General features: G+C 44.7%; 1 protein-coding gene across 6 annotated transcripts in view; it reads right to left on the bottom strand.

The window, feature by feature from the left end:
• The window catches only part of LOC147895400 (uncharacterized), a 127,426-nt gene extending 107,128 nt beyond the window's left edge, over positions 1 to 20,298 (bottom strand). For 4 of the 6 annotated variants that reach the window (XR_015542033.1, XR_015542032.1, XM_087384180.1 and 1 more), the window contains exons 1-4: positions 19,971 to 20,190; positions 19,097 to 19,778; positions 18,891 to 18,975; positions 15,305 to 15,392 (exon numbers count right to left, since the gene is read on the bottom strand). Coding sequence is in view for 4 of the 6 variants with exons in the window: in XM_087384180.1 (XP_087240306.1) it covers positions 15,305 to 15,392; positions 18,891 to 18,975; positions 19,097 to 19,778; positions 19,971 to 20,109 (994 nt within the window). In the remaining 2 variants the exon portion in view is untranslated. Of the gene's footprint in view, positions 1 to 15,304; positions 15,393 to 18,890; positions 18,976 to 19,096; positions 19,779 to 19,970; positions 20,191 to 20,226 lie in introns of those variants that run through there. The other 2 variants (XM_087384181.1, XM_087384182.1) reach the window with 2 other exon arrangements.
• Positions 20,299 to 20,937: the final 639 nt, after the last annotated feature.

Genomic DNA, 20,937 nt, shown 5'->3' with positions numbered 1-20,937 from the left:
TAACATATGAGCCTTAGGCCATAGGCTCTACACAAACTCGTCCACCTTTAATCTCGGCCATTAGAGCACTCTCTAACACCGTGAAACTCATGTTATGCATAATGTGTGACAACGCATCAGCAACTTTATTATCCTTCCCTCTTCGGTACCGGATCGTTAAATTAAACTCTTGCATGAGTTCTGTCCACCTAGCTTGGCGGCCTCTCAAGTCAGGTCGTTTACAAAAATGTTTCAGAGTATCATGATCAACATCCACATAAAACTCTGATCCATACAAATAATGTCTTCATGTTTTCAAAGCATGGACAACAGCATACAACTCTGATTCATGAGTTGGCCAATTTCGTTGAGAGGGAGAAAGCTTCTTGCTTTCAAAGGCTACTGGCCTTCCCTCTTGGAGGAGAACTGCTCCTACCGCAATGCCACTTGCATCGGTTTCAAGGAACAACGGTTTCTGGAGATCAACTATTTTTAACACCGGTCCTGTGACCACAACTTGTTTTATGGTGTTAAAACTTTCCTGTTGATTCTGTCCCCATATAAAAGGTACTTAATCTGAGGTTAGATCAGTCAATGGCAATACTATTTCGGAATAGCCTCTCATATGCCTTCGATAAAATTGGACAAATCCCAAGAATGATCGCAAAGCGGTCAAACTTTGAGGGATTGGCCAAGTCAGTATTGCAGCCACTTTCTTTGGATCCATTTCTACCCCCTCTGGAGTAATTATGAATCCTAAATATTCAAGTCTAACCATACGCAGTATAGTTTTCTTCTTATTTACATAAAGACTGATTTCCTCAAAGTACTGAACACTATTCTTAAGTATTCATGATGCTCAGTAATACTTTTACTGAATACCAGAAAATCGTCAATAAAATGTACTACAAACTTTCCGATATATGGACGTAGTAAATCGTTCATAAGCATGACGAATGTAGCTGGAGCATTGGTAAGGCCAAAGGGCATTACCAAAAACTCATAATGTCCAAACCTGCTTCTAAAAGCGGTTTTATGCACATCCTCGGCTCTAATACAGATCTGATGGTAGCCACACTTAAGATCTCTCTTACTGAAAATTATGGCCCCATGTAATGCATCTAGCAAATCATCGATCCGAGCCATCAGATACATGTGCTTGATAGTGATATTATTCAATGCTCTGTAATCTATACAGAGACGAAAAGTATCATCTTTCTTCTTCTTTAATATCACTGGTGAAGCAAAAGGTGAAAAACTGGGTTGAATCTGCCCCAGCTTAAGGTATTCTTCCAGTTGTCTTCGCACCTCAGCTTCTTCTGTAAAGCTTAATCTATAGGGAGGTCTATTTACAGGTTCTGCCCCCGAGATAAGCTCAATTTTATGCTGAACATTCCGCTCTCAAGGTAACCCATAAGGTAACTCATCCCTAAAACAATCAAAGTACTTCTCCGATATCTCTTTAGCCAGCTCGGCCATTTTCCCATCTTGGGTAGCCTCAGTGCTAGCCAATGCATCATCAATCGACTCTACCGATGCTATACATAGACACAGAAACTCTTTCAAAGTCTTCCGAATTTCCATGGCTGAAATCAATGGTCCTCGAGGTAAATCCTTTTTACCTCGCAAAACATATTCTACCTTGTTCATCTTGAACTGGTAAATATGCTTTTTCCAATCAATGGCTGGATTTTGCCAAAAATGCCAAGCCATGCCTAGGGCTATATCTTCGTGAGCAAGCCTGGTCAACTCAAAGTCCAGCTTCTCAACATAGTCCTGTATTCGAAGTTCCGACTGGGTAACCCTCTGGTCCCATACTTCAGTTGAACTTCCGTCCGCCATCCTGACCATATAAGCATAGTCAGACGGACTAGTTTTCAACTTGAGCCTCTTAATAAGCTTCGAGTTAATTACATTGTGCGTTGACGCTGAGTCAAACAATACAATCACATCATGATTGGCTACTTGCCCTTTCATTTTAATAAACTTGGGCTCATCGAAAACCGTATACCCCGTTGCTGCGGGCTTTGAAAGGATGTTATCAGGTGCACCGCTTACTAACTTAGTAACAGACACACTTAACAACACAGGTACTAACCTCTGAGAAGGTCCCGCCGATTGCATCTGCATATGTTCCGCGTTGGGACTCTCCTGCATTTCCGTGTCGCATTCAGATATTATCATATTGGCCGTGCGACGGTCTTTGTTTAGTGCATAATCTTTCCACTGATGTCGCTGAAGGCAGCCGAAGCACGGTCCTTCTTTTCTAGCTTTTTCTTTTTTGCTCAGGGGTCAACGAGGACTTTGACCAAGCCCGGGCTGCCATTGGAGTTACTTTTCTTTTCACCCCAACGGTGGTACTTGTCTTTGCTTGTCCCTCAACCGGCTTCACCTGCTTGGTTTGGCCACTTGGCTGCGAAGTCCCTCAACCGGCTTCACCTGCTTGGTTTGGCCACTTGTCTTTGAAGTCCATTTCCTCTGAAATCCCCCTTTTCTCAAATACTCATGCTGAGTCCCTGCCTGCACAAATCTACTAGATCTACCTCTGGCATCCTCATAGTTCAGGGCTACTACAATAGATTCATCTAATATAGTCACATATTTAGCCCAAACTTCCATTTTAATCTTGTCGTTCAGTCCATAGATATAGTCTTTCAACTGAACCAACATAGGGAGAGGGTCTGTTATTTTCATAACACATTCCCTGAACTTGTCAGTGTACTTTGCCACCGACAAATTCCTCTGGCGAAGGTTTCTGTAAGCATCCCAAGCTCGGGACTCTTCGTCAGGTGGAAGAAAGTGTTTCTTAAATTCAGCCTTAAACCCTTCCCACGTGGTAGGGGCAACCTGATCTTTCTGTTGCTTTATCCACCACCTATGCGCTGCCTCAATAAACAGGTGAGTGGTCTCGCGGATTTTCCTTAGATCAGATCTCATTTCACAAATGGCCAAGGCTTCTTCCCACTTGTGTAACCAAACCTCGATCACATCAAAATTGCGCTCGGTCATCCGACCAGCGTACTTTTCCAGTCTATAATTAGCAATATTAGGTACCTTGACCTTCGCACGTTCCGACGAGTGTATACTGGGCTCTGGCTCTGCTGGAGCTTTGCCCTTTTCATTTCTAGATGGTCTAGCCGACAAGGCTTGCACCATCTCTCTAATTTCATTTTGACCAGCGTTCACTTGAAGCTGCTTATTCATGATCTATTGTAAGGCATCTTCTAGTATAGAAATCCTACCCACCAAAGCAGGTGTGGTGTGATGGGATACTTGTTGCGTAGATCGTGCTTTAGATTCACCAGGATTTACCCTGGAATCTTGTCCCTCTGCCTCCATTCTTTCAAAAGGGAAAATAGATTTTATTTTTTTTCACTTCAAATTCCCCTTTGCTGTACAGGAATAATAGACTGCAAACTGAAAATTTGTATAGAAGGGAAAAAAAGATGCTCCCTGGAAGCTCCACGTAGCGCAACTATCCTGATTTCTTTTGCGTGATACCAAATTACAAGCCTACGACTGTACGCAATCCTGCTCTCCTTCAACGAATCCATCAACAGCTCAGCTGCTCCATCAACAGAAGCAGCTCTCTGCGCTCACATCCCTGCAACCAGACCTCAAACCGGCAGCTTCACCCAGCCTAAAGCAAGCGCACAACGAGCTCCATAGCCTCCACTAGCGCAAACACCTTCAAGCTTCATCAACGCCACGATTATGCCATCAACACCAAGCGGTGGCTCTCCAAACGCAAGCCCGCACGAACAGAGCCACCTAAAACAGCCAAGAGGCTGTCGTCGCCAAGAGCCCGTCAAAGCTCGTCAATGCCCATCGCCGCCCATCGCCAGCCTACCCCGCTGATTTCCGTCGCCGCCCTTCTTTCTTGCACTCACCCAAGCTATTCGCTTCTCTCTCAGACGTAGTCCCTCTCTTTCAGAATCAGCCTGGTCTTCTCCAGCCTGCTCTCTATTTCGGAATCAGCCTCAGCTCACGGACTATTTACGTGACCACATCCCAGATGTGCAACCTTCCACGCATCTTCGGCGCTGCTCTCTTGTACGCTCTCTTGTACGCAATCCCCTCGTCCAGCCTGAACGCTCTGATACCAAATGAAACGCTCAAATTCTAATCTCTGATTTCTTAGCATCGATTCCCGGGTACAATTACAAGCGATGGCATCCCGAATATCCTCCCAGCCTCACTTGTAGATTGCATGCACACAAGATACGTAATTTATTTCCTTCATGCCTATCCACAAGCCCACAATTCCCTAGATGGTTCCCTCATGCCACATGTCATCATTTTAGACCTTTAACTTGGTACACCATTTACCCCTCTCTTGGGGCACAATTAAAACATTTGCCCCTTGGCATTCTTACACATTTAGGTGCACCTAGGCCTGAGCATTCAGAACCACCTAGTCGATGCCAATACACCCTCACCTAGGACCTTGGCAGTTACCCCTTGACCATTTAATTTACGCACATGAAATATTACAGAAGTCGGTCATCTAAGAGAAAATGCCCACCGATCTTTCCGAGGTCATGCTATCTCCGCTAGAGCATAACACAACTGCTGACGAATATCAATCTCATGTCTAAGAATCTCTCATCTCCTAGTACTAGCGACAGAGTAGTAAAAGTCACTAATATCAGTCAAGGCTGCAACCATAACTGAAGGAGATGGCACTCCGCCTTTGCATATGTGACAAGAAAGTGATCCGAAGTGGAACCCCAGTAGCAATGCATACTGACCAACCTCTATCAAGTGCCCACTCATTCACATAAATCTATCATGCATGTATCGGCATCTACGGACTCCTGTTCAACCACTAAAACATGAGAGACTGAGGCTGAGTGTGAAAGGTACCATAATACCAAGCATCTCTGCCACTGAAACAAAATAAGAAGGCATCCTAGGCTACTCTCTCTAGGGAGTGAATGCCTCCCTCTCTGCCCCCTTTCTTATCTCAAGGCAGCTCAGCCATGTTGAAGTCACCACCAATAACCCAAGAATCTGCAATGAGGGCCCAAGAGAGCAGCTCCTTCCACATAAGAGCACGGTCCCCTCTTCTTACGTCTTGCAATCAAGAGAAAATCCATTGAGCTCTAGAGGGAATGATCACTCCGTGTCGAGCAACTAGGGGGAATAAAGACTACGAAACTGAAATGCATGTACCTCCCCTAGTGCCCAACTAGGTGACCAAAAAGTGCGAACTAAAAGAAGTTTGCCTGAATTGGCAAAATCTCTGCATCCAATTTGTGCTCCTGAATGAAAAGAATACCCCCAGTAACACCTAAATGAAGCTGCAAACAAACTAGCAGCCTAGGACGGCAATGTGGCACACCGCCTAGGCCCTGTATGTTCCAATGAACAATCCTCATCAGCGGGAGAAAGTCGGATGGAACACCTTACCCAACCTAGTGGCTGAAACAAATCTCTCATGGGTAGAATCCATCCTGCCAAGGGGAGGAAAATTCACGGAAGAAAGGACCCCGACACCTATGGAGGGGGATGCTCTGTCGATCGGGATTCCCAGAACAGCATTTACAAAGGTGGAGGGAACAAAATCCTCCTTTCCAATATTTGCCATATCCGTCAAGACAAAGAATGAGTTCCTATGAATCATGTCTAACAGTGGAGTACGGAGAGTTCCCGCACTCGAAGGGGGTGAAGGAGAGGCAACCCTCTTGCCTCAGTCGATAGATGTGAACTGAGGAGCAAAAGAAGCAAGGGGCTGCCCAAGAATCTGCAATGGGGGCCCAAGAGAGCAGCTCCTTCCACATAAGAGCACGGTCCCCTCTACTTACGTCTTGCAATCAAGAGAAAATCCACTGCGCTCTAAAGGGAATGATCACTCCGTGTCGAGCAACTAGGGGGAATAAAGACTGCGAAACTGAAATGCATGTACCTCCCCTAGTGCCCAACTAGGTGAACAAAAAGTGTCAACTAAAAGAAGTTTGCCTGAATTGGCAAAATCTCTGCATCCAATTTGTGCTCCTAAATGAAAAGAATACCCCCAATAACACCTAAATGAAGCTGCAAACAAACTAGCAGCCTAGGACGGCGATGTGGCACACTTACCCAACCTAGTGGCTGAAACAAATCTCTCATGAGTAGAATCCATCCTGCCAAGGGGAGGAAAATTCACAGAAGAAAGGACCCCGACACCTATGGAGGGGGTTGCTCTGTCGATCGGAATTCCCAGAACAGCATTCCCAAAGGTGGAGGGAACAAAATCCTCCTCTCCAATATTTGCCATATCTATCAGGACAAAGAATGAGTTCCTATGAATCATGTCTGACAGTGGAGTACAAAGAGTTCCCGTACTCGAAGGGGGTGAAGGAGAGGCAACCCTCTTGCTTCTGTCGATAGATGTGAACTGAGGAGCAAAAGAGGCAGGGGGCTGCAGCAGAAAAGGGCCAAGGGTCTGACAATCAAACTAAGCATCATCACTAGTCCTGCCCAAATGTGAAACTGGAGTATCTCTAGTGAGGAGTGTGTCACTCGAAGCCCCTCTGAAGGCCCCTCCTGAACTGCATGTAATCAAACAAGGGCAGGGGCATCTCCACTACCAAGACACAAATATCACCCGTTGGAAGTTGTGGAGGTCGAGAGCATGGGTAGAATCCTCCAGTAGTGACAATGGAGGATCAATAACCCTGACCAGTACCCAGCGGCGGGGAGCTACAAGTGTGGACTATGCTGAAGATCTTGGACGTGCTGCCGGTGCTGAATGTGTCCCTCGTATTGGTCTAGTAGTGCATGTTGAAGGTGCAAGGTGAGAAGACGATTCCGAAGGAGCAGTATGAGGAGGAGCCGCACCAGAAGACCGCTGGAATCTTTTCTTCTTCCTTGGGCGATCTCTAGCAAAGTGTCCAAGGGCTCTGCAAATCTTGCACTAATCTTGTATGCCGGTAATCTCAACTCCTTGGTGAAAGGATCCATCCAGATGCTGAAGCATAATGTGGTCATCCATGATGTTAGGGTTTGTAACCACCCTAATTCTCAACACCCTATCCGATCTAGCTACCTCCGCTATTAAAGAAGGCATGCCACGGAGGGGGGAACTCTGCAACCAAACCAAAAGTGGCTCCAATGGTAGGAAGGAGTTGATGGTACCCTTGTGGGAGGCCAAGGAATGTGATGAAAAGAGAAGTAATCTGAGTGTCTTCCAGTACAAGATCAAAGCCCAAGGTGAAGGGCCAGAGATAGATTCTCCCGGAGCATAGCGTCAAGGGATTTGTCTGAAGCACTATAGCCACAGACTCAAGAGTATCAAAAACCACCTGGAAGAAACCTCATCCCAATAAGCGAATATCAGTGAGATGGGATGCGAGCTCCCAGTATAGGTGCAAGCATCCAATCCCTCGCCTGTAACCTAGAAAGGTGGAACCCAAAGATGCAGGCGAATAGAGAGGTAAAGCTTTTAAGCTCTATGGCCGTTTTGAGCTGCTGCAACTCGTCTTTAGAAAAAATAACTTGCCTCGTGGCCGGTGGGGTGGAAGAGGATTGGATGAATGGGAACCCATTCGTCAATATGGGCGAAAAAGGCCGATTCGATGACAATCAAGATACGTCCGACCACCTCTACTGCTGCGTGAGGGGAGAGGAGAGGGCCCACGAAGAGAAGAAGAAGAAGAAGAATATATTATCGTCCTCTGAAGACCAAAAATCGGCCTATGGGACCTGAGCAATATAAAATCCTCATACACAAAGACTCCTCCATTGGAGGGGAGGGTATTAAGAGAAACTACCTTTATGTCTTAGGTGAGTTCCTGTGCTTGAAAAGCTTATAGACAAACGTTCCTAAAGCTGGGGGTGACCCGCTATGTAGCATATGAGCCAGTCTGTTATGTCCCTCAAGAAGAGAGCTAAATGCTTTCCAGATGTGAGTATAATAAGGGCATATCATTACCATGTGTTCTTCAGTTTCTGTCGTTCCCTGGTCACATAATTGGCATATTCTGCTCTCTTTTGGCATATCTTTCCATCCTCCTATTTCAATCTACAGCTGGTGTGATCGGGTGCGAAGTGAGGCCAAAGCTCTTCGCTTATGTATTGCCATAGGTGTGCAAATGTACTTCTGCATGGCTGTTTCTCTTCCTGTATAAGTAGCCCAATATTCGGGGTTAATAAATGTACGGTAGTACTCAAACTTATCTCTGTTTTCAGCTGTTTGCCATTTCCTGTGTAGTGCATTCAGCAGGTCATGATGAAAGGCATCCTCATCTACCTCCTCTGGAGAGTAGTCCAAGTACCTCTCTACCTCCCATTTTTGGAACCATTTTTTTAAATCTAGTGCCCATCCAGATGCCAAAATCTTACCCTTATTCGTCTTTTGGGACTTTTGACTTTCTACCCATGCCCTCTTTGGCAGCCTTTCATTATTCATGCGCTTGACCTTTGTGATGTATCTGAGTACTCTCTTCAAGGCATGCAACTCTATGGGTATGCATCCTGTCTCTAGGAGTAGGAGAGAGTAGGGTGTGGTAGCCTTGATGCCAAGGTGTCTTCTAATGAAAGATTTCTGCATTTTTTCTACATCATTCCATTTTGATGATGGTATACTCCCCCCCCACACCTCTACCCCATAGAGCACTGTTTGTACCACATATGCCCCAAAAATCATGTTTCGTACTTGCCACCTTCTTGTGTTGGTATTGCTGCAGTCATTTTCAAATTGATAATACTTTCCCCATCCTGCATCAATTCTCCGTTGCACACAGCTGCTCCATTTGTTATTGGCTGGAATTTCAATGCCTTAGTATTTGAATGAGTGCACTGTATCAACAAGTTGACCCATATATGAGATTGAAGGGGGATTACTTGGCTGTATAGTCTTGACTATTATGAGTTTAGTTTTGGAAACATTCACAGCCAGCCCACTTTCCGAACAGAACATGCTGAGGATATCCATCATTTGTTGCATCTTACCCTCACTATTAGTGAAAACAACCACATCATCCGCATAAAGAAGCAAGTGAATCTCAAAATCTGCTAGGTAGAGGCTGGACAACCCTCTTTTACCTGCTTCTGTGTGCATCAGTTCCTCAAGTCTATCAATGCATAAACCAAACAAGGTGGGTGAGAGTGGGCATCCTTGTTTGACCCCCATATTGCTATAAAATTCTTGTGACATCCCGTCCTTACATTTTAATTGACATTTTACTTTCTCATAAAGTCTAAAGACAGCAAACCTTATTTCCTGAGGCACTTCATTCCATTCTCTCCCATAGCACATCCCTAGGCACCGTATCGAATGCCTTCTTAAAATCAATGAAGCAACAAAAGAGTGCCTTCCCCTTAAGGCGGCTGTCCTCCATCAACACTCGGAGAGTAACTAGATGATCCACAGTGGAGTGTTTGGGCCTGAAACCCGCTTGTCCCATTGCCCTCTTCCTTTTTTTCTCTGCCCAAGCACTCAGCTTTGCCTCTACTATTGTACTATATAGCTTGGCTAGAGTAGAGCATACCATAATGATTCTGTAGTTTGACACTTGATTGCAGTCACCTCCCTTGTAAATTGGCTTGATCCAGTTCTCTTGCCAATCGATTGGGAAACCATACACGAATGCTTGTGCTGTGAGGTGTATAGTGTCTGCTGCCTTCCCATTTGCCATTTTCTTTAGGCCATCTTGCACATCTTCCAATGAGAAAATACCTTGAGTATTACCACTGAGAGACATGCTCGCCATGGGCCGAGCCTTGGGATGCATGTAGAGTTGTTGAACATACTCAAGCATCTCTATTTCTGTAAAATCTCCCATGATGTCATTTGGCCTTTGTTTAACTCCTTTCCATGCTCTTCTAGGGTTCTTGACAAAATCAATTGCATCTGACCATTCCTTTTTCTCAATATAAACACGCCTCTTTTTACGTGTGAGAGCATGGAACTGTTTCTCGGCTGCTCTTCTTTCATCTCCCATTGGAATCCCCTTTAGTGCACTCCTAACTGCCTTGCATTCAGCATCAAACCAGTCATTACATGGCAGCCCTTTCTTACGCTCTTTACTGTTCTTTTTGCACCCTAAAACTGTCTTAGCTGTGGTGAGAATGGCATTCTTCAATTGTGCCCAGCCAAATTTCTGTTTTCTCAGCAGACATGCTTCTAAACTTTCAGCATATTCCACCTTTTTTGCCTCGTTCACCTGATAGCCACACTCAGCTGCTTTATGCTCCTCCAAAGTTGCCTTGGCCAGCAATATATTAAGCTCTACATAGAGTGGTATGTGATCCGAATCAAGAGATTTCGGGCCAAGTGAGAAATTGTGTATAAGATTGCAAGCTTCCAGATGAATCAATGCATAGTCAATTACACTAGCCCCCCCACTGGCAGGGAAACAAGTAGGGGAATTAGATTTTGGGAAAAGGGCTGTGCCATTTACCACCAACATGTGCATACCATTCATCAAATGCTGTACCATGTGCATTCACCACTTTATCCTTCGAGCATCTACACCAGCTGGGGTCAATGTCTATCTCATGCTCCTTTATGTATTCTTGCTGTGTGGGATATTGAAATTGTGAGTCTCCTATGCGTGCATTTAGGTCCCCAATAAGCATAACATTTCCTTGTTTGCTGAACATAGCAATATCTAAGCATAGGTCCCCAAATGGCTGGGATGGGTCAATCTCATGCCTCTGGTAGAAGGGGGATTCTCTATGAGGAATGTAGCATCCTGCAATATACAATGGCAAAGGGCTTCCTTTTACCATAACCCATATGTAGCGCTTATGGATGTCATCTTTGACCATAGAGATCTTGTCGTGTATATGGTCTTTGTATATGCATGCTACCCCTCCCTACCCTCGTAGGCCTGATTGCTTTTGCCAGACGGAGTGCACCAAATAGCCATCCATTTTAGGAATCCTGCATATATCCCTTTCCCAAGTCTCTGCAAGAAAGATAATGTCTGCATCATGTAACACTTCATTCAGACCAGCTCCTTTATGCCAAGGAAAGCCTCTACAATTCCAAAACATGACTTTCAGCTTCTTCTGGGTCCCATAGGCCTCGCATTCCTATTGAGCTTGTTCAGCTCCTTGCTCTCTTTTTTTGACTCGGGTCTCATACATACGTCTCCTTTCTTCTTGTTGCATAGGGGTGCGGTCTTCTGTCACGTAGAAAGGTGTTCCTTTTAAATAAATCCTGCTGCTGTCCAGGATGATTTCTCTCTTACGTGTGTCAAGCATTGTGCAAACAATTGCCCGATGACTTGAATTTTCATCCCTCTTTCTTCCTACCCGGTGTGCCCCAAAGACCACAACCTCTTGCATGGCAAAGTGCTCAGCAAAAAAGTCTTCTATGTCCTTTGCAAGTGAGAGAGGTGTTTCTTTTTCTTTTTCAGATAGACCCCGTAGGACAATATTTTGCGACCTTTTTTCTCTCTCTTTGTACTCATTGGCATCTATCCCTTCTTCTATTTTTTTCCCCTTTTCTATGTGTGCATTTGTCTGAGCATGCCCATTTACTACCTTACTTGCCCATGTCCCCGAGGTGCCTATATCTTGCTTGCAATCTAATTGAGGCTGTTGCGTCATATTTGCCCTCATTTTTTCCAAGATCTGTTCCATTTCAGCAACTTTCTCCTCTTGGATAACAGTCTTTTGCTCCAAGCTGGCTATGGAGCTCTCTTGCATGGCCACCCTTTGCTCCAAATCTGCATTTTTGTATTCTAGATGTTGGCATTTCAGTGAAAGCTGATGTATCTCCTGCTGTTGGCGGTCCATTGTGCCTTGCAAAGCTGTCAAAAATGTCCAGATTCCAGTTTCATTAGAGAAAGTGTCTGCTGTGTCACCTGAACTGACATGAATGGAGCTGTTAGAATGTTCCCTTGTGCAGGAATGAATGGGGCTGCCTGTCCATCTAAAATGATGGTGGGTGGCTCAGAAATTGCTATCATTTGCAGCACTTGTTCTAGTTGGCGTTATATATAGAGAGTTTTTCATACTGCCTCCAGAGCTCTTTGCCAAGGGAGTGGAATGTGCTGATAGACCACTCCTATTGATTCTTTTGTTGAGACTGGTGGAAGCCATAAGGAGAAGAATGAGAGAGGGAGAGGGTAGGGATTAGAAGGGAGAGGGTGGGGGTAGAAGGGAGAGGGAAGAGGAGGGTGAGGAAGAGGGAGGCCGGGGAGGAGAGAGCAGAGTAGGGGGGCAGGAGGAGTGGGAGGGGAGCGGGATAGGGGACAGGGGTAGGGGACTGAGAGGCGGAGGATGGGAGCAGGGGTAGTGGTAGGGGTAGGGGTAGGGGGCTTAGAGGCGAGGGAAGGGGGTGAGGCTAGGGGGTGGGGGGGTGGGGTGGGGGCGAGGTAGGGAGAGAGAGAGTGCGGGGGAAGGGAGCGGGGGAGAGGGGGAGAGGAGACGAGGCAGGGAGGGAGGAGGGGAAGGGGATGGCTGAGGGGAGGGAGGAGGCAACTTCAACGAGAGGACATGATATCCTCTACCCACCAAGCAGATCTTGAGCTACAAAAACAAGGCCCTGCTTACACCATACTCCTCATCATGGTTGTAAGACACGTTAAGACACGACACGTTAGACACGCTTCAGACACGAGTGTCTAAAGTGTCTTAAAGATAAGACACGTAAGACACGCCATTGTGGTTATAATAATAAATATTTAATTAATATATGTATAAGTATACAAATGTACAACTTGCTAGCATAGCTAGCTGCTAGATTCTAGAAGTACAATAAGCTACACTTAAATAATGCAAGAAGAAACAATGCACTTGTACAATGTAGACTCGTCACTCAAGACTTAAAAGTTAAAGTTAAGACTCACGACTGAAGAGCTCACAAGTTTTGAGTACTTAAAGGTTTAAACTGACAATTGAATCTTGTCACATGTGACATGAATGAAAACTGCATCTCCATACATATAATTGAAAGGAAGCTTTCGACTCTCAAGACTCAAATCTCTGAAGATTCATCCTAATCTGAATCTATGAGGTCACTGCTACTGCTAGATCCAAAGTCACCTTCAATGATAGCATGGCTAAGTCAAACTCAATGTGTGTTGTTACTCCCCACCCACAAAAAAAAAAAAAACGCAAGAGTGTCTTAAGGTAAGACACGTGTCTTAAGTGTCTTAAGTGTCTTATCATAAGACACGAGTGTCTTAACAACCATGCTCCTCATTACCTAAAAGTGCTTATCTATCAGCAAGAATCCTAGCCACTGGAAAGCATCACATTAATTTAACCCCTCTGTTACCAAGCTGAGTTCAGCCAATCACATTGGCCTTGTGAACAGCTTATGCACCCTCTTGCTCTCTTGGACAGCCATGACTTGTAATAGATTTGAGTCTTCAACTCATTTTAATAAATGAGAAAACTACGCCTAGTTGTCAGTGTGTTTGGGTCAATGGTTTAGGGGTACCACTACGTGAAGTTTTCATTCAGAGTCTTAAAAAAATTTTGAGAGGGATACATATGGTCTCCTTGGTGTGACTTGTACCTACCCTCATTCATCTAAGTAAAGCAGTTATATACCTAGATGAATCCAGGAACATTCCCAAACTCATCCTCTAAAAACACAACATACTATGACATCCCCACTAACATCATCAGCACCCAACAGTGGGTGTAGACCATTGTACAAAAATATGCTCTCACACATACAAATCCATGCACCCACACATACTTGCGCATCCATTTATACAATCTTCGTACTGAGTTTCTGTCGGCACTCCGGAGATGAAGGGCAGACTCGGCCATGACAAAGGCTAGCACTGAAGGAGAAGGCTAATCAAAATGTAGTCCAAGATCTCTTCATTCAAGCTACAAATGTTTGTGAAGTCTAAATGATTTCATCTTAAACAAGCATCTAAATCTAGCTAATAGGGCAACGAACCATTTAAGATAGAAAGAATTATCGCAATACTAGCAAGCCGCAACATGGACGAAAACTTCACAAGATGAAATTTGCATGTCCGCTAATCGGTAGAAGCATATACCTAGATGAATCCAGGAACATTCCCAAACTCATCCTCTAAAACCACAACATAGTGCAGTTTCAATCTCATGATAGTCACTCATAAGGTTGAAAACCATAAACTCCATCACGCATAGCAGGGACTAGCTACTATGACATCCCCACTAACGTCATCAGCAGTATTTGCAATGTGCACTTTCCTGCTCCGCACTCTACTTTGACCAACGCCCTTTACCCTTGTTGCACTCAAGTTTATTTTCTCAGCCTAGCTTCCCTCTCCCCAAGTGTTCAGCTGAAACATCCCCTAAGCTAGGGAACCAGGAATCTCCTCTATCTCAATGCTAACCTGCAAATGTATTAGCTAGTGCATCACCACTCAACCGTAGATCCCTCATGATAACCCTCGAGCTATAGGTCAAGCAACCTCCAACCGTTGTCCATCCCATGTAAGGCTACGCATCCCATACCACACAGCCCCATCGACGCATAGATGTCGTTAGGGAGACACAAGCCTAGATGAGCTCTCAACCTAGATGGGTATTCTCAAGAAGCCCCACTCCCAAGAATGCCCCAAGTGAGCAACGGCTCACTTACATAGATGTAGGGCGTCTAAGGTGTCTCAAGCCTAAGACTCCCCTTGAAACCAGCCTTCAGTAAAACTAAAGGGCGGGTGAATGAATACTAACCAGCAACCACTACTAGTTCAGCCACTTAGAGAACAATTTCAGCAACACACATAAAACATAGAGATCACAACAGGCAGCTAGATTGCTCCTGCTCAGGAATCAAACACCCGATTGGCCCAAAACCTTGCACCCCTTTCCATATTTCTTTATTCCTTTATTTAATTGACAAAAAATACAGCAAGGCTAAACACCCTTGCACCTATCCAAACGCTCTCCAACTGAATCTCAACACTGGCTGACGTAAGCGACCTGCTACTCAGCCAATAGGAGGCTGAAAAGGCATCCAATGCTAGTGCATAATCCATGGCCAAGTTCCAACTGTTCCTCACTGCTCCTCTGAGTCGCATCGGCCACCCACGCAGCCCAGCCCTCACACGGTGTCAACTCTGACTACTCCCAAATCCTTGCCATGACCTGCTGAATCTCCTCGTCCTGCAGGAGATCATATGGTGACCTGATGCAACATAAATTTACTTTGGGAGTATTTGCCTTTACCACACAAGATGATGGACGCACGTAGAACTTTGTGAGAATTATACTTCTCGCATGCAAAACTGACTACAATGCATAAGAGAAAGTGGGTAACAATTTTATAAGTTCCTAACTTCATGAGAAAACCAAAAAAATAAAAACATAAAAAGATTACACTAGCTAGATGTTTCCGATCTTCCTTGTTATTAAACCAGCCGATTGCAACACATACCAAAAGAAAATGGGACATGATCAAGCTGAAAACGCTCACATATTTCTGCAATCTTTGCTGCATCACCATCTTCCACCGCAAGATTCAACTACATACAAAGCTTATTGTTAAGAACCCTCAAATGTACAAAAAGACTATGCATGCCCATAATACAAACCACAGAAGAAAACAAACTTGTTGACTGTCTGCAAATCCTTGAGAGGTAGAGATACGCAAAGAAGAGGGCCTTAGCATAGTTTAAAGGCTTTAATTCCCACTTTAAGCAGTTATCAAAAACAGCTTCAATACTAGATGTAACAACAAGAGAGCTCTTGCAACAAGAATCTCAACCAAATGTACATCAAGATGCTAATATTCCTTATACAAAACCTTGATTTTGGACTTGCGATCCCTTACAGACAACCACAACATGATTGTAACAGACCCTCCTCTTTCAAAACAGCAAACTTATCTTTTGCAAGCACTACATATGCATATCTCCATCTTTATTGCTTGATTTCTCCCTTCCACATAAATCTTCAAAAGTTTATATCAGAGATGAGCAACGCACTCTTGGAATAGTGATGAAAGAATTCAAGTTGGAGCAGCAGGGGCAAGTGTGTGTAGATGAATTAGAAGCGTGCCTAAACCCATTATGTAAAAGAAAGATAAACAAATCGTTTTTAAACCTTGTGACAGTCACCCAAAATATTAATTCCATCCACTCCCTCTTGAAAATTCATACTCGTCTATTTCCCTGAAAAAAAACCAGTGCATAAATACATGCTCACCTGTGTCCACATATCCACACCGATACATGCACACGTATGAGCATGCACAAGCTATAAGAGGGTGTTTCTATCAAAGATTGAGGCATGAAGAGCACATAGAATAACAATGAAGGGCATAAAGTGTAGACAAACCATGGAAATAACCCAAGAATCGATTGTTTTCATTCGCAGCCGTCCATCCCATATCCATTTCACCATACCACTTTCAAAATCAATTAAAATTCTTAGAAAGGATAGGTATTGCATTGTTATTAACAAATAGTAAAGCTTGAAGCAAGCAGCGTGGCATGCATCACAACGATAAGGGCATATATTTCTGGTAACTGGCATAATTAATCGGTTTTGAGGATACATTGCATGTTCAGGATGTGTAATAGCAAGAGGGAAACACTTGGCCCTCCTAGGGTCTTTGACCCATTGCACGAAGATAAATGAAGCAGAGAAAATCCTCTCCTGGTTGAAGCTGACAATGACTTCCATATCAAGAGGTCTTAAGTAGATTAAAGCCTACAGTGACACTTAGCATGCCACATGTACTGTCCTAAAAAATTTATTGAGCCATAAGCTAGAGGACCTTAGATACTCAGCTTAACTAACATTAAAGACTAAATCGAACGCATTGATGAAGAGCTATAAGACTTTGAACACTAGTTACATGAGTCTTGGTCCTCGTTACCAAAGTAACCTAGTGTTTGACAACCAAATAAATAGTCTGCCTCAAAAAGGCTTTAAACAGAGGCAATTGAGAAACATAGGTGCGGCCAGTTCAGAAACTGTCAAACTGAAATGTAATCTGCCTCGAAATGATGTCCAATCACTTGTCCTGAAGGCGGCCTGGTCAAGAACAGTAGAGGCAGGTCTGAAATATACACAGCAGCTCCAAGCAGTGGCGGCTCCTTCAAAAAATAGTCGACCAAGCAGGAAAATGCCTCCAAAATCACTAGAGAGCCAAGCACGTATGTTCTTCATGAGGAAACTGTCCCACATGGTGGCAGCCAATCAAACCTGAGCCGAACAGAAAAAATTTTGCGACGGAAGTGTGCTCTGGGGGTGCCAGGTAGTGGAACTAAGGCAGACAGGTATGGGAGGGCAAGGTGCAGCCTGCTATGATACCAAATGAAGGCGAATGAAGGTGAGTTTCCAAGTAGGCAAGGAGCTGAGGAAAAAACTTGTCAGATTCAGAATGAACGAAAATAGCGAGTATGGTACAAAAGGGGTGTCAAAATGACAAAACCCTAACTCGACCATTATCTAAGGTTGAAAGCACACACAACCTACTAACTCAGCCTTCTTAACTTTATTAGTACACTAACAGTGCCTTCATATTTCCAACATGGCCTTCAAAGCTGTGCCAAAATACACTCTGATGGAGGGAAGCATAACTTCATACTCCCTAGGCAAACTTGGAAAGTGTAAAATGACTAGAAACCTGGGCACATGGTGTATCAAGTCCATGTCATCCACTATGAAACCATCTTACCAAGGAATGAACGAAACCCAATGGCCTTGTCTCTAATAGGGTCTAGATAGTCACTGGTGAGGTGAGTTGCCCTCTTCTGAAGATAACGACCTCCTATATGTAGTCCTTGTTTAATGCAAGGACCATCTGAACCAAATCTTGAACCCAGTACCATGTGAGCATGAGATCAACAATGCGTCCCAGAAGGGCTGAGGCCCAACAAAACAAGAACAGGGTGGAAGCACCCGCCTATTTACTGCCAGATGGGGCTGCATTACCACAAACCTGAGGAATTAGAGGGCTTCAAGAACGCTGGGCTTGCAGCAGAGGCAAAAGTAAGGATGGCAGGCAGAAAGCAGGCAGAAGAAGTAGAATCAGCAGGCCAAAACAGGCTGCCTCAAAGTGAGCAGCAGGAAAGCGAAGACATAACAGAAGGAAAGGGGCAGCAGGAGTGCAGAAGGGGAATTATGAGCTGGGAGGGTGCAGCTTTGACAAAGAAGCTGGCAAGAAGCAAGTAAAGCTCACAACTAGGATGGAGACTTTAAGGGAAAGACCTCCTATGAAGGAGATGATGGTACCACGGAGATACTCAGGGATAGGCATCAAGAATGGATCCAACACATTACAAGGAAATAAATTTAATCAGTGCATCTTTGACAAGCACAATTTAATGATGATTATGTAGGGAACACTGCATCCTGCTGGAATAGTGGCATAAGGTCTCCATCCCGTCATCAGGTAGGGCCCTAACACTGACGTTGGTCTGGGTTTTCACATGGCAAGATGAACATAAAATTTCAAAGGACTTCCAAGAATACCCCGAGTAGGACCTAAAAGAGATTCTCACCTGCAAGTGCCTTAAGGTTTACTTTAGCTCATGCTTAAAAGATGATCAAGATACAATGACCTGCTCTAGCATGCATTTGTAAGTTCCGTCTTCTGCTGTTCCCATCCTCATCCTCTTTCCTTTGCCCTTCCAATACTTCGAGTTCTTGATAAAGGTCTCTACGTCTCTTCATGTCCTAAAGGAAAAGGGCCAAGTAGATGTGGGTACCTCACAAAGCCCAAAAGGCAAAGGAACCGTCCTATGTTCTCATAATAGGGGGCCGCACCTAAAGATCCAAGGTCCTCTGTCTCCACATCTTGGGAATCCCGTATCAGGCATAGCCCCCATTATGCATGCAACAAATGAATCCACAAAATATCCAGATCTCCGAATGAAGCCAGCTTCTGTGACCTAAAGAAATTGAACTTACATTTTGTAGGGAACCTTTTGGGAACACGTCAATCCCTTTGCAAGTCTATTTAACCCCTCAAAAACATGGACACGCTGCTTTCCCACGAGAGGTAACATTACCAGATACTCCACAAGCTGAGGATCTTCTTCTGCAATGGACTCTGCAACGTCCCACAACCCTTTCCTTACTAATTTGCAAAGTGAACTGCAAGAGTGATCCAAAGATGAGTTGTTTAAGGCAGATTACAAACAACACGATGACCAAATATATACCGTGTTCCCCGACAAAGCATGTTACGTAAGAAGCAGCACAGTAAAATGGCTACCTCTGCCTGTACAGGTAATAAGCGTCAGGAAAATTCTCCTCCAGCTTGTAGCATTGTACCAGTCTGTAGGCTATCTTGAACTGGCCCGTTTCAATACAATGATGCACAAGGAATTCCAGCATGTCCTTACCAACGTATGCTGCCCACTGACCTGCCAAGTCTGCGTGGCCGTCATTGGCCATAGTTACCAGTAAATCTTGAGAATCGCGCTTTTGCAGATTAAATTGTTTCAGTAACGAGACGGCACCGGTGTATGAGCGGTTCTTCATTAGGTCCAGAATAAAAGGTTCCACAAATGCCTTGGCAGCCTTTATTATTTCATCGTCATCAATTTCGGGAAGGCTCATGGCTCCTCCAACGTCCTTCAGATCAAGTCCGAAAAGAACAGGCAGCTTCACCAAAATACGTGGTTCCAAATGTACGTTTCTCGCTACTGCATTGAAAAAGAGCGATGCTGCCAATCCTCGCGCAACGGCCGCATCCTCCCTGTTTGATGGGTCTAATTGGGTGAACGCGGAGGTGAGCAAGTGACTGAGGCCCTCGTTGTAAGGCGGCTCTACGAGAAGAAGTGCTTCGAGACATTTGATAACAAAAGTAGCCGGGCCAGGGGGAGGTGCGGTAGGCAGTGATTCAATCAATTGTTGGCGAAGCGCATGAAACTTCCAGCCCGATTTGCCCTTTCCTGACAAGAAAATGCATTGAATCTTGAGCTGCAGGAGGGGGGACTGAATGCTTGAATTCAACTTCAAGAGTTCCGGTAATAAATACAAATAGAGGATCTCTCTATCTCTCTCTCTCTCACTGTCTCCCTGTCTCTCTCGCTCTCTCTCTCTCTCTCTCTCTCTCACACACACACACAAATGCACACTCTTACCTTGCATGAAGACTTGCTTCAAGTTGTCCACAAAAAAAGCAGGGATGGAAGTTGAGAGGTCCACGAGAGGGTGCAGGATGATGGAGGTATCTGCATGCTGTGGAGGATGATGGGTTGTTGGAGATGGAGTCTTAGCCATTTGATAAGACAACCAGCAACGCCCAACAGAGTCTCAGAATGTGCACACACAACACAAGACACAGAAGGATTACAAAGAGTTGACAAGTTACAACAGCACAAGAAGAGCGCATGGTACCTTCATGTATCCCTTACAAATGTGTGTCTTTTGTCTCCATTAACGCAACAAACATTGAAATTTATGCAGGCAGTGCTGTCAAGCACATCATGTGCTCTCTCTTATTATGTGCACACACAATGTATGTGTGTTCTCTTGTTATGCGCATAGAGTGGGACACATGGCACCAAAAGAAGAGGCCACTTTGCAAGCATTGGTCTTGGGGGAGGTTTCCAGAGAGAGATCTCCAGGGTGATCTAAAAAAGAAAGGGTACTCACGTGAAAGGAATCACTGGAAACCGTGGTTGGGAGGAATAAGCAAACAGAGCCTTCTTATCTAGTGGATGTTACATTGGTACCAGAGCGGTTAAGAGAAAGGGACGAATAGCAATGGAGTCTCACTGCTCAGCAGCCCGCAAATCGACTAAACGACTCAGTAACTCGTCTTCGAAATCCATGATTTCGCTTTAAAGTTGAGTCCAATCTAGTTCGCATGCTTTACAAGGAGCATTCTAAACTCAATCAAGCCTCAAGGCCCAAGGGAGATCAAAGTACCAGGACTCTAGGAGCCTTCACCTATGTTGTGGGAGGCACTGTGTAAGTGTGTTAGTCTCGGCTGTCACGGAAAGGAGCCGTCATCTTTATCGCTGTGAACTTCAATGTGAAGGAGCCATCATAGGAGTCACTGTGTCCTCTTTATTGCTTGCTATTGCGTTGCAGCCTACTCTCACG

The sequence above is a fragment of the Dipteris shenzhenensis genome, chromosome 13 (genome assembly GCF_047967505.1).
Source record: "Dipteris shenzhenensis isolate YYH24624 ecotype China chromosome 13, Dip_SZ_1.0, whole genome shotgun sequence".
NCBI lineage: Eukaryota > Viridiplantae > Streptophyta > Polypodiopsida > Gleicheniales > Dipteridaceae > Dipteris > Dipteris shenzhenensis.
The sequence above is the reverse complement of the archived record's forward strand: the minus strand, read 5'-3'. Positions and strand labels throughout refer to the sequence as shown.